Genomic DNA, 13,598 nt, shown 5'->3' on the forward strand with positions numbered 1-13,598 from the left:
GAGCTGTGGACTTTGTGACAGGTTTTTATTACACATTACATGACATAGAATGGGATGACCCATGTACTCCTCAGTTTACCACCAGCATATATCATTTTTATCAGCAGGGCCTTGTTCCATTTGACCTAATAAATGAGCTAACCACAATGAATTAGTCCACAGTGGTTTATACTTCAAAGGGAAGTTGTTCAGCACAAAAGTTCAGCTGTATGAACTGTAAATGTTCAATTGTGGCATTACTTTGTCATTTTATTGGCTTAGATGTATGTAATAATCGGAGTACAGTACCTGACCGGAGATTTCTCAACACTTATAGTTGCATCAACAGACATGGCCAAAAGATGGCACCCTTAGCAAAGTAAAATCCACAAATTAGGGGCAGGAAATGTGTGTGACGTCCTGAGTGCCACTCCTTTGTTGTTTCTGGCACAACAGAGGAAGTGTTGGTCTGGATATTTCAGATGTACACAACCATAACAGATTCCAAACGCTGTCTTTCCACAACATCTTGTCACATTAAAATTCCACATAACTGTAAGAATTTGACAAAATTGAATTAGTAGGCTCACAAAAATGGCCTTTTAAATTGATCTGCATGGCAGATATGCAGAGACACTTTCACAATCATGCGATAATTTTTGTAGTATACTTCTGTTCGACTTGCCAGAAGTTTGTTGAAGATTTAAAACAAATGTAATTTGTGAATAACTTGAGCTGCCACTCTTGGTGATATCACAGGTTTGTCTGAATAGGAGGTTTTTCGGGTAGATGGAGTTTGGAGCTGATGACAGCTATGCCGGGGTATGCGTCTGCTCCCCCCCTCTCGTAATACGGCATCTTTGACATTCCATCCGGGGTGCGTGGTGTGACCGACAGCTTCAGTTTCTGAAGGAGAAATCGACACATGAACATGACGTAGCAACATTTGCTACCTGCAATATCTTGGTTGGGATGAAAAAAAGAAAATGGTTAATGTGTGTCACCTGCATGAATGAGCCAGGTAGCACCCATAATGTGTGAACGGCACCCAAAGGAATCCATATGATGGAGCCCATGGCAATGACCCAGCCGACCCCCTGAGCCCATGGAGGGAAGACATAGTCCCCATAGCGGGCTGGTTTGAACTGGATGATGGAGAAAATCAGGATGACCTGCCGCAAGAAGAAACATGTAACGTCACTAGAACATGGAACCCAGTTGGGCTTTAAGGGGGAAAATATGATTTGTAAATCAAGTTGATGACAAACGCCTGTTGTCTTACAGTGATCAGCACCGGAGCAACTACTAGCCAACACACTCTGAAGAAGATGTTTGCTCTTTTTCCGGTCATCTCCTCTAGGTTGTCTGAAAGTCGATTTACACCTGTGCATGGAAACTTCAGTAAACAGCCACGCTTATTTCATTTGCATGTTGACAGAATTTTACAGCATTTGGCAATAAGAGTGAAAGTTATATATAGCCTTAAAGGTGTTAAGATGTGTCTGCTTTAGGGGTAAATTACATTACCTGGCCTCTGAAAAAAGAGACAACTGAACACATTTGCTCACCATAACACCAACAGATGGCTATAACCTCAAAGACTGCCAGAAACATGATGGACACTATGGCAGTGTAATGGTCCATGAGCTGGAACACATAGATACCCACCTGAAAAGAGACACACTCTTTAAAATGGCAGGTAAGTGAGACTAGTGAGTTTACTATCTGGTTATACTTGTCTATAGTGCCTCCAGTACATTACTATCTGTACCTGCAGGATGCAAGGAATTCCTAGAAGGCAAGCTGCAAAACAAACTGCAAGAACAAACAGCTCCTTCCGCTTGAAAATTTTAATCAGATGTTGATAGAACTCATCCATGAGACTGGTCACCATCACTTCAACCATTGCAAACTGGCAAAAAAAAAAAAAAGGAAACAAATCCTGAGTCACTTTAGGTCTGTAGGATTGCAGCAATCATCACTGAAGTTGTAATTCCCCATTAACTACCTCACTGTCCAGTCCAAGGCAAAGCAGCATGAAGAAGAACATCACAGCCCAGAGCTGGGCCACCGGCATGTTGGCAAAGGCTTGTGGGTAAAGAACAAAAACAAGTCCTGGACCTGGATACACAAGCACACAACATGTCAGTGTATAGCACTGCTGATGGAAAAAACATGTAAGGACCCTTCAAAGTAGTAAAAGTGACATCCAAATATGAAAATTCTAATGAATTATATTGCTCTCAGAGCAACATACGGAGTATGTATCAACATCTTTAGCATGACTTAGAGAGACTTGACTGCAACCATATAAACGTTTTAAATCAAAACGTATCTTTGTTATCTATGTTATCTATGTTAATAAAATGAGTGGGAAGTTCATTGCTAGACATGCATTTGAATAAGCATGCTAATGGTGTGTATAAATATATAAGTATACTATATAAGGACACTGTTTACAACCCTACAAACCCTCATAAAGGCAAAATATGTTTTATTAAAATCATTTATATGAGTAATTATCCAGTCATACTCACAGTATTATTGGAGAAAAAGGCTACAGGCCAGGGCTGTAGTACTCAAGTCTGGTCTTGGACTCAAGTCCGGACTCAAGACCGTTTTCTATGGACTTGGACTTGTCTTGGTCTCGGCCACAGGTCTTGCAGGTGTCTTTATTATGTTGATAATAATATTGGAGGGAAAGTGAAACCCAAAATGATTGTCTTGATACTGTCATGCATAAGACCTTTTTTTACGTGCTGGATTCTGTCTTGAATGGGACTGGATTTTTTTTTAGACTCGGTCTTGACTTGGAATTGACTAGTCCTGGTCTTGGACTCGTCTTGGACTCGACTAAGGTGGTCTTGACTACAGCCCTGCTACAAGCCAAAAAGAAAACAAAACCAAAATGAAATCAAACTAATCTCACGTTGTTTTCTTACCATCCACGGCCAGATCTGTGACAGGGACGCCCTGCAGGTAAGACATGTATCCAAAAGCAGAGAAAATGACAAAGCCTGCCAGGATGCTGGTGAGGGAATTGAGGATGGCTATAGTCAGGGTGTCCCTGCCGGGGAAAGAAGATGTATTTCAACATCACTTTCTTACTTCCCAGTGATCCTTAACAATACGGAAAGGGGGGAAACTGAGTGGATGAGGATTTTGGCATATTACTTCAAAACGTTGTTGTTAAAGGAGTTGTAGCTGGACATGGCCATGAGGGAGCCGAAACCAATCCCGATGGAGTTAAAGATCTGAGCTGCTGCATTCACCCACACCTGCAAAACAGAGGGACAATCACCCAAAACCAGTACCAAGTTTCAATACCCCTTCCCATTCAAATAGTAGTATAATTCTGCTTAACTGCTCTCATATGTCAGACAGAAGCTGTTTCCAGTTCCTCGTCTCCTCTGTTCCTTCCTTCTTACCTCCACTGAGAGCAGCTTGCCCCATTCCGGCACAATGAAGAAGGTTATTCCATCTAATGCTCCAGGAAGCTGCGCATTATTGATCAGCAGTGCAATCAGGATAACATACGGGAATAGAGCCGTAAAGTACACCACCTGCAAACAGAGTCAAACAATGGTTGTTAGCCACTGTCGGCCTCGTTGTCTCTGTCTCAATTTCCCTCTCTTTTCACACACCTTGCCTGTTGATTTCACCCCCTTAAAAATGCAAAAGTAAATGAGGATCCAAGCCAGAAAGAGAAGGAGTAAAAGCTCCCACCGGACCACTCCTGTTTCATCTACTCCACTAGTCTGCTCCAGCATCTTATATCTTCAAAGAAGAGAAAAAGTAGTAATTAATACTATATGACGATTACATTCTACATTGATTCTGATCATTCCTTTTAAACTGAACACACTATAGCCATTAAAAAACAAACGGTTCCTCAGTTTGCAATTAGGTGGACAATTGGCAGGAAAGCACTTACATGGTGTCCCTCAGGGGTCCATTTTGGTGATTTTAATGTTTCTGGTCGTTCTGTCATCATCATGTGACCATCACTGATCAGTGACCATTTTTATTAACCAAATACTATCTTTGCGCCCTGTAAGTATTTTTCTACTGTTCCAGTTTATATTTCACATTATTTCGCACTGTATATGAACTTCTTGTGACCTAAAGTGGAAAATCCCTATTTCAATTTATATATGCTATTTTAGTGGTGGAAGTGTTTCATACAAAACTGGTTGGGGTTTACACTGCAAAGAGGACTACCAGTACTATACTGTTCATGTTCACATATTTAGATAAAAAGGTTGTGTTTGTTACATCTCATTTACATCTCATAACACTGCATGTGATATCATAAAATCACAGTTAAGATGTGACAGGTCACTGGTTAAAGCTGATGCTTACCAGCACCAAAAAAAATGTCTGTTCCCACGGTTTTGTCCACAATCCAAGACTTTGTAGACTTTAAATCGAGTGTGACTAGGAACATTATGTGTTTTTCTATCAATAGTCGCCCTGTAACTGCCGACCAAACAAGCTTTCCTTTTGATAAATTAATCATTTCCAAAGCAATCACTGTGCAGTTGCATTCACTACAATTCAGTAAAATAAGTTGCTTCTCTGGCACATCCTCCCAACCAATGTTTAACCAGAACTTCCAATGCATTCCCACATGTCTTCACTAACTGAACAAGTTAATGAGTAAATCCAAATGTGATGTTTCACTCCACTGTCTAAACAGAAAGAGATCCACAATGAATAATGTAGCTTCATTTTGAAATCTTAAGCAAAACATAGCTGCATATTGAAAGCTAATCCCAACACTTCCTCCACCTTAAAACCCAAAGACCCAGAATATGTTTGAAACTGCTGCAGAAGAAAGCTATGCATATTTATAGATGGAAACATTTTACATTAGACTAGAGATACAGTTCAATGACTTAACTTTCCCCACACTTCCTAAAGATACGTAATCTGTTGTTGGACTGATGTCCCTCATAGGACTTTGATTGATCGAATGTTGTGCCCTAAAACAATCACTTCACAATCACCGGAGTTAGACGTCTGTGAGAAGCACAGCCTGTTGTCACGGTGCAGGAATTTGGTAACACTGCTATGAAATAATCATTACACAATGAACACTTAAATCTAGCCCACTGTGTCAGGATCCATCCCTGTGCAACAACCCTGAAACACCAAGCATTCACCTTTCAAGTAAATTATATATTTAATAGTGCTAAACACATCATTTAAAAGTGTAAATATCTGTCAAATACACACTGTGTACCTAACCTTGAGATACAAAAGTAACCTGTTACATTAAAGCCTCTGAATTCCTACACGGATGTTTTCAAGGTGGGCCGAGTTTAGATGGGAATTCGTGAGGTCATAAATCTTTGTCCACCAATAAAAATGACAAAGGTGTCATTTGCCCTAATGGTGCAACAAAGCTAACAGAAAGATGTCAATCAATGGGTCTGAACACACCCACACACTCCTGGGAGGATTTCTAATCAACCAGATTAACTGAACAGCTTGCCCTTCAAAAGAGTCATATTCCCTGTTCCTGTTCACACTTATTTGACCATTAAAGCGGATTCTGATTCTACTCATCTGGTCTGGTTTTACACATCTGAGAACTAGCGCTGGTTTCTCCCACACAGTGCAACATACTGGAAGAACTCCTGGCTGGCTGTGGAGGAGTAGCTGCTGTTGGTGGCGTGATTGGTACAGTTGGGGGTGTTCCACGTGTTGTTGCAGTTCTGCCAGGGGAGCGGTGCCTGGAAGGAGCTGAAGAGGTAATAGAGGGCCCACGTGATGACAACATTGTAGTAGGTGCACATGATGAAGGAGATAGCCACTGTTGCCATGCCCACTCCTAAAGACAGACAAAAAAAAATCAGTTTGAACACCTTTCAGGGACTAGGGTAGGATATTTCATGCCACGATGTACCTTTTAACAGTGGGCAGACAGTAGCCAGAGCATGGACAGGCCCTCGTCTCGTGTACTGCCCCACAATCAGCTCCATGTAGAGCAGAGGGATCCCCAACACCACCAGCATGAGCAGATACGGCACCAGAAAGGCACCTGACAGGAAGTTATGACAAGTCAACTGTCACGGACATTTTGCTGGCAAAGGAGGTTTCCACTGGCCCAGTTTTGTGGTATCCTCATCATCCTGTTGTTGCATTTCACTCTTTATGTCTTGAGTAGGTCATTTATAATGTCAGAAAATACCTTTTTTATATTGTAAACCAATTTCCATGCAGGGTTTTGCAGAACATTATGGGCTAGTAACACATATTTTCTTCATGAAATGCACACTTTGGTAATATTAGAACAATTTGAAAAATGTTCAACACAATCAGCATCACCATAGGGAAAAAGTGTGTGAACATTAGAGCTCACTATAGCACCATTTGTTGGGCTTTGGACCCAGATTCTCTACCTATGTGTGTGTAAGTACAGAGGGCAGTCTAGTTTTATAATTCTGTTTGAGGATGATGTGTAAGCTCGGTGCCTCACCTCCTCCGCTCCTGTAGCAGAGATAAGGGAACCTCCATACGTTGCCCAGACCCACAGCACAGCCGATGCCAGCCAGGGTGAACTCTATCTGCCTGCTCCACGTCGGCCTGTCTGGCTCCATGTCTGCTCCCTGTGCCACTGCTGTCGCTCGCCTGGGCCCGAACACCTCGGAAAGCTTGGCTGGAATTTAAGGGACTGTGGGTGATATAACCTTTGTTTTTTATGATGCTTAATGATTAGCTTAGCAGAAGCACTCCGGCTTGCAGCAGCTCCGAGGCTGGGGGGAAATCTTGTGTTAGGAGTTGGTGTCATAAACTCATTAGATTTGTGATTTTGAATAACAAGTGCACAAAGGTTAAAGTTGTTGTTTTTTTGCCCTAATGTTGTCCTTGGGTCAAATTGACCCATTTACCTATATCAACGTTCTTTGTAATTACCCAATGATGGGTAATTTTGGGGCGTCTTATCAATTTTATAGCATTTGAAAAAAAAAAATTGAGTTTGGGTTTTGAAATAGTATTGAGTAAAAGTTGACATATTCCAGTCTGTGATTATCCATCAACATAAATTATTCCTAGTTTCTGCTTTTCTAACTCAAACATTAGGTATAATTTCCTTCTATGTTGACCATAAAATCCAAAAATAACTGTAGTGAAAGTGACAAACATTGAAAAAACGTAAGAAAAAGTTAAAAACATTTTAAAAAAAAGCACCAACAAAAGTGTTGATTTTCAATTTTGCGGGAAGACAACACAAGAGTTAAAGTGGAAAAGAGACAGAAATTAAATCACTTTAATCATCATTTATCATATATATATATATATATATATATATATATATATATATATATATATATAATATTGTGTATATAATTTAATATTTGGTTTGTGTATATATATTATTTGAATTTAACATTTCATGGATTTAATAAGCTCTGCCTCTGTTACAATAATATCTTCACATCAATGTAAACCTTGGGCTCCCCAAGGAAGACAAAAGGAGACAGAGACAGCTCATATGTCTACTAGTATGTTTTAGTGTGTTACACGTATATTGTGCCACACATGAAATGAGTGTTAGCAACACGTGGAACACAGATTTCCGGTGGTGTCATTGCCGTGTAACAAACAGAGATATGGTTAGTGTTTTTTAGATATGTAACCATGAAGATAGACAACAAGCACAACCGTGCAGCAGCGTTCCAAAGAGCTTTTTATCATCCAGCCTTCTTTGCTTACACTTGTCTTTGTGATTAGGCTCATGTCCCAGCTGGATATTTATTCATTTCCTTTATTGTCCCATATCACTCATTAGAGATCAAAATGGTTCATTGGCTAAGTAATGTTAATGTTTCTCTAAAACGAGGAACCTGTCTTCCCCAGCTCCGCCCTCTTGTCCAAACATGGACACTTCAGGCTCCAGTGGCAACAGTCAAAATGCTAACTCCTAGCTTCAAAACAGTACAGTTTGTAGTCAAGGCTTTAAAAAGGCAGTCCACAAACCAATGGGTGACGTCACAGATAGATAAATAAATAGATAGATGGATAGATAGATAGATAGATAGATAGATAGATAGATATTTATTGATCCCAAAAAGTGGGAAATTACAGTGTTACAGCAGCAAACATACATCAGTCCCACAGCCAAGAATATAAACATGAATGAAATACTAGGATACAATATACATATATACAATATACAGTACATGACATAATATTAGGAATACAAATATAAGAACAAATATTTGAAGGCATACAGGATGGGAAAACAACATGTGCAACTGCTTAAATAGCATGCTAAAATGTAAATGAACCAATTGTGGAGGTTGCATTAGTGCAGTCTTGCTGCACTAATGGAACCTAATGGAACTTGTGGAGTGTCAGGGTCTTATCAGCACCCAGTAGTGACGTGTTGTAGAGTTTTATTGCCCGTGGTAGGAATGATTTCCTGTAGCGGTCCGTGTGACATCGAAGCTGTCGGAGCCTCTTGGAGAAGCTGCTCCCCTGTTGGACCGAGGGGGGTCAGGGTTCCCCATGATAGATAACAGATTGTTCAGAGACCTCCTCTCCACCACAGCTTCAAACGTGTCCTGTCCTGTTTGCAGCCGATCACGGAGCCGGCCTCCCTGATCAGTTTGTTCAGTCTCTTTGTGTTGCTGGCTGTTGCTACATTCATTATTTTTACAGTCTATGTAAAAATAAGAAAGTCAAATGAATGATAGATCATAAATGTAGATCTGTATCATATAAGGACAATTGTATAATATTGCTAATGGTTCAATGGTTCCTCTCTGTAGTAGACAGTAGGATATCAGCAGCAGTAGAGATGAATTGGGTTTAATGGAGAAGATTAATTTGAACATATGTACAATACAAGGTAAAGTAAAAAGAAAAAAGCATTTGTTGTACAGTAGAGAATCTGTTGCAGGGTCACAGTCTTGTTGTCACTACTTGAAGTTCCTCATGGGGGCGGCAGAAACTACGCACTATAGCTTAAGTTAGAGCTGGGCGATATATCGAGAATATAGTGATATGACACTAGATATCGTCTTAGATTTTGGATATCATTACATCGTAATATGACATACTGTAAGTGTTCTCTTTCCCTGGTTATGAAGGCTGCATTACTGTAATATTTCGTCATTTTCTGAACTTAGCGGACTGTTCTACTTTTGGCCTTTACCCACTTAGTCATTATATCCACATTACTGATGATTATTTCAAAATATAAAAAAATATAAAAAATCTCATTATGTAAACATATTGTGAAAGCACCAATAGTCAACACTACAATGTCGTTGCGGTATCGATGTCGAGGTGTTTGGTCTAAATTATCGTGATATTTGATTTTCTTCATATCGCCCAGTCCTTCTTTAAGTGCACTTAGGTTTTCAGGATACGGTGCCGGACACACATGCAGCACCGCGGAGAACAGCTGGATTTGATGCTACTCCCTCTCAGGACTGTTTGTGAATGCAGCGTCTAGGTGTTGGTGGCGGTGTGGGATATTTACATGCTAGTTGTAGAGGGCCAGGATGGGCTGTGGACCAGGTCTAGCCCCAGTCTATCCCTGCCCTTGTGCTGCAATCCTTGTAATTTAATGCAGCAGAAGCAATCACACTGACTCCATCTGTCAGCCACATGGAAATATGACAACATCACAAGGGCACAGATGTGGAAGAGCTGATAAAACGATTTGCACCAACAAAGGCCACCATAAACTCAGTGAAGCTTAGAGAACTAAAAAAGAGAACTATAAAGGGAACTATAAAGATAACTATAACAGCCAGTCCTGTACTCTGACTCTGGACCAGGTTTGTGATTTCTGTAGATTTCTGTGGATTTCACCCCACCCAGGAGTTTAATCATGCATAGAGGCAACTGCTAACATTCAATTAGTGTCATTCTCTGAAGTTTTGGAATTTTGGAAAGTAGTCACGATCTTTTCTGATTATAGTGTTGACAAAGTCTGGTAGAAAGTAACAGGTTGGGCCACTTTTTACCTGCAGTATTGCCTATCAAATAGTTTGGTAATGAAGGTCAAAGATTGTAAGTGTGCAGAGTGAATGCATTCACTTGAAAAGGAAAGTACAAATATGAAGTATAAATAAATATTACTTGGAATATCCTTGCTTTTACTCAGCCCTAGTAATGAGTGGCTTTCATCACCCAGGTGGATGCTACACAGTGGTGGTACTAGAGAGTAGTATATACATATAAAATGTAATGAATTAGTATTATTATTATCACTTGTTAAAATACACACCGATAATCTTAAACTGCTTGTCATGAGGACTTTAGAATAAAATAGATTGATAGAGAAATTATAATACTATGATAGGTGACACTGGGAATTTTATGTGCACACATCATAGCACAACTCTAAAGTAGCCCTCCTGTTGTCCTCGGGTCAAATCTGACCCCTTTAAAAATGTCTGAAATATGATATATGGGTTTCTTTTTAACCAAATTACCACAAAAATGGATTGGATTGGAACGCTCTTTGCAAATAGAATTAATCACTTTCATTCCTCTGATCTTAACTATTAGTCAAAATAATTCATAATTTCTGCTTTTTTTAACTCAAATATTCGGTATAATTTTACATAAATTAGGGTTATTGACCATGAATTCCAAAAAGTAGTAAAACTACTAAGGGGGTGGTAGTGAAAACTAAAAAAAACTCAGAAAAGGGACAAAAATGTCAAGGACAACACAAGCTATCACAACAATATTTGACATAACACTATATATGACATGGCTGAGTAGCCTACCACTCACATTCACACACACACACACACACACACACACACACACTACATAGCTAGATTCTTGTTTAGGTTAGTTTTCCTGAGAGGACTGTACATTTAAACAACCACGCCTATATTATTATATGTTATCCTACACTCGACGGTGGGGGAGGGGCAGAATTGAGGGAGGGGTATCTAATCATGTAAAGTGCCAGCAAAATGAGTAAAGAAGTATGGCAGTGTGACCTTCAAAATAAAACCACAACGCGCATTTAACACAAGTGTTCCTTAACGTGACTTCTATTTTGAAAGTCAGAAGCGGAAGCGCTCCTCGTTGGTCGACTATCGAGTTCGGACTAGCTGGAATCATCGATAATTGAGGTGGAAAAAAAACAACAGTGTGTTTGAAAGTGAAATTGGTGTTGGAAGCGTCGAGTTGGTTTGAATACGTGTTTTTCTGTCGATAAAATGGGGAACTGCCACACCGTTGGACCGAACGAGGCCCTTGTGGTTTCAGGTACGTTAAGCTAGCTGGCGCTTTTTTTTTTGGACGATGCGTAGTTAACGTTACTAACGCTAAGTTAGCTCCTTGGGCTCCTTCCTGGCTCGTTGCCTAAAGCGTAACCCTGTAAAACATTGAATATACTATATGAACCTGTTATCAACCAATATGGCGACTGTAACGTTGTGTCACAAACTAACAATACTGCGAGCCAAAATACGTTCACCATTTGATGTACTGTACGTCGGCGGCCGTTAGGTCCACACACCATCCCAGAAAGGGGAAAAAAAGCATTTCCTCTTCAATTGAAAGTGGATAAGGATCTGGGAAAATCCGTCGTGATATTCCCCATATCGTACTACCGTGTATGCGTTTCTCCTCAGAAATATGTTTTCGTGTCATAATACATCCACCTGTTTTCTCTGCATAATCTTGGATTGGATATATTATGTATATTTTACTCGAACTGTGGTGGTCTTGGTAGGATATGGTGGCTCTGACGCAGAAGAAATAGAGCAAAAAATAGTTAAATCACAGGGAAAGAGCATTCACCATCAGCTGATGTTTCTAATGCTTAAAAGAGGACACACAAGGCTTTTTTCAATCTCAGCCCCCCATAAAAACTCAGAGGCCAGGGACCCCCTTAGTGTCAAAAATGTGGTCCCACAGACTGGCATTGGATTTCCTTGGATGCTAAATTAACATCTGAGAGTCAAATCACAACTACTCATTCTATTTTCTATGTTGTGATTCTGAAAATATAGTCAAATCAAAACTAATTGTAATGTCACTGCATTCTCAATGGATCTCATGTGGGTCCTGGCTGGACCTCAGACTTTTAGGAATTACTGACCTTTTGCCTCTTTGTGAAAATTGTGCCAAATTTAAATGTGGTTTAGCAGTGTAGTGCCTACGGTATTTCCACCAGGCTTCTGTAACAGAATCCGCCCGGCCAGCTTTCCTGTCACTTGGGATAAACAAAACCAGAAACAGCTTTGGGATTTTCCATTGTGAAAGTTTGGTGTGTCAGACACCACGTAGAAGAACAAACGGTGGTGACTGGGCACGAGTTGCACATCCTGATTCCAAGACCAAGTAAAAAAATGTTTTTAGAAGTGTGCAAAAGCACGTGCCTTTTTGGGCCAAAGGCAAAACCTGACACACCTCCTTATCTGCATGTTAAAAGTAAAGGCTTTAATTAAGAATTGTTTTTAGCTTGTCTTGCTCCTCATTCATTCACATGGAGCCCCAACCCCCTCCACGGTGGAGGGATCAGGAATCTCAGATATGCTGGTAGGCTGGAACCACTGGGGTTATGGTGTGGAGCGCCAAGCATTACTATAGGTCCTCCGCCTGTTAGCGCTTCAGTTGGCGATGGGTTTTAAATAGTAAACGCCTGTCATGCTCACATTCCTTCCTTAAATCACCATATATGTGTAACCCTACCTATCTTGCATCTGGAAATGTCTCACATTCCCTAACAAACTATTGTTACTATACATTCTGCAGTGCTGTGTTGAAAGGATGATGACACGTGACATCAAATTAAAAGATTAAAAATGGCACCAGATAGCGGAGAGGAAGTGCATGTGTTTCAGGAGCAAACATCGTGGGGGCTGTGGTTGGAAGACGGAGTAGTGCTGGTTTTATGACTTTCTGAACAACACATAATTCTCTTCCTAAGAAAGCACTGTCTTATAGATCTTTCTCAATGCCTCCTACGCTACTTTGGGTTTAAAGCCAGATCTGCTGCCACGGTTAACTACGTATAGGCCTGAGTTTTATTATAAATTCCTTCCTTCAGGTGTATGAATTCAAGTTCTTAGTGTGCGTGCACACATTAGTTTGCATACAGGACCAACAGGTCTGTAGAAGATACAGCGTCCTCATGCCTCCTCTCTATTTTGCAACACTAAGAAGCACCAGCTGATTTTGCATGTTTTAGAACTCAAGTACTTAAAATCAACAACATGTTCTCTAAAAAGTGGCACATAACCACTGGCCCCAGTATGAAAATATGATTTTACAGAGCCGCTACATAGAGTGTGCTGTCTTTTTCTATAGCTGTGGTTTGGAAACTTCGCAGACAAAGCAACTGTACAAAATTGCACTCACTGCCTCAAGAACCATCAACTGTGAACTCTCTGCCATGTCTGCCATGTATGTAAACCGCATCCAGAATCCAGCAAAAGGGACTGAAAATCCTCCAAGACCCCACATACCCTGCTAACCCTCACTGGTGACTCTCATCTCAGGGAAAAGACTAAAGTCTATTAAAGGTCCCATGATATGGTGCTTTTTGGATACTTTTATATAGACCTTAGTGGTCCCCTAATACTGTATCTAAAGTCTCTTTTATATAGACCTTAGTGGTCCCCTAATAC

The 13,598-nt window shown here is 40.4% G+C and overlaps 2 protein-coding genes across 3 annotated transcripts in view; one reads left to right on the forward strand and one right to left on the reverse strand.

Moving 5' to 3' along the window:
- Positions 1-6: 6 nt before the first annotated feature.
- On the reverse strand, positions 7-6,678 carry si:ch211-283g2.1 (sodium- and chloride-dependent GABA transporter ine). The gene is made up of 13 exons (XM_034890767.1): positions 6,464-6,678; positions 5,891-6,025; positions 5,611-5,815; positions 3,624-3,756; positions 3,408-3,542; positions 3,154-3,257; positions 2,922-3,046; positions 1,988-2,100; positions 1,751-1,891; positions 1,548-1,647; positions 1,262-1,362; positions 984-1,151; positions 7-885 (listed from the first exon to the last, which is right to left on the reverse strand). The coding sequence occupies exons 1-13, from the start codon at positions 6,582-6,584 to the stop codon at positions 733-735; spliced, it is 1,734 nt and encodes a 577-aa protein (XP_034746658.1). The 5' UTR covers positions 6,585-6,678; the 3' UTR covers positions 7-732.
- A 4,319-nt stretch (positions 6,679-10,997) lies between these two features.
- The window catches only part of LOC117955963 (flotillin-2a), a 14,686-nt gene continuing 12,085 nt past the window's right edge, over positions 10,998-13,598 (forward strand). For both annotated transcript variants that reach the window (XM_034890773.1, XM_034890772.1), the window contains exon 1: positions 10,998-11,229. In XM_034890773.1, the coding sequence (XP_034746664.1) occupies positions 11,181-11,229 (49 nt within the window). In that variant the 5' untranslated portion in view covers positions 10,998-11,180. The remainder of the gene's footprint in view (positions 11,230-13,598) is intronic.

Source organism: Etheostoma cragini, chromosome 13 (assembly GCF_013103735.1).
Source record: "Etheostoma cragini isolate CJK2018 chromosome 13, CSU_Ecrag_1.0, whole genome shotgun sequence".
NCBI lineage: Eukaryota > Metazoa > Chordata > Actinopteri > Perciformes > Percidae > Etheostoma > Etheostoma cragini.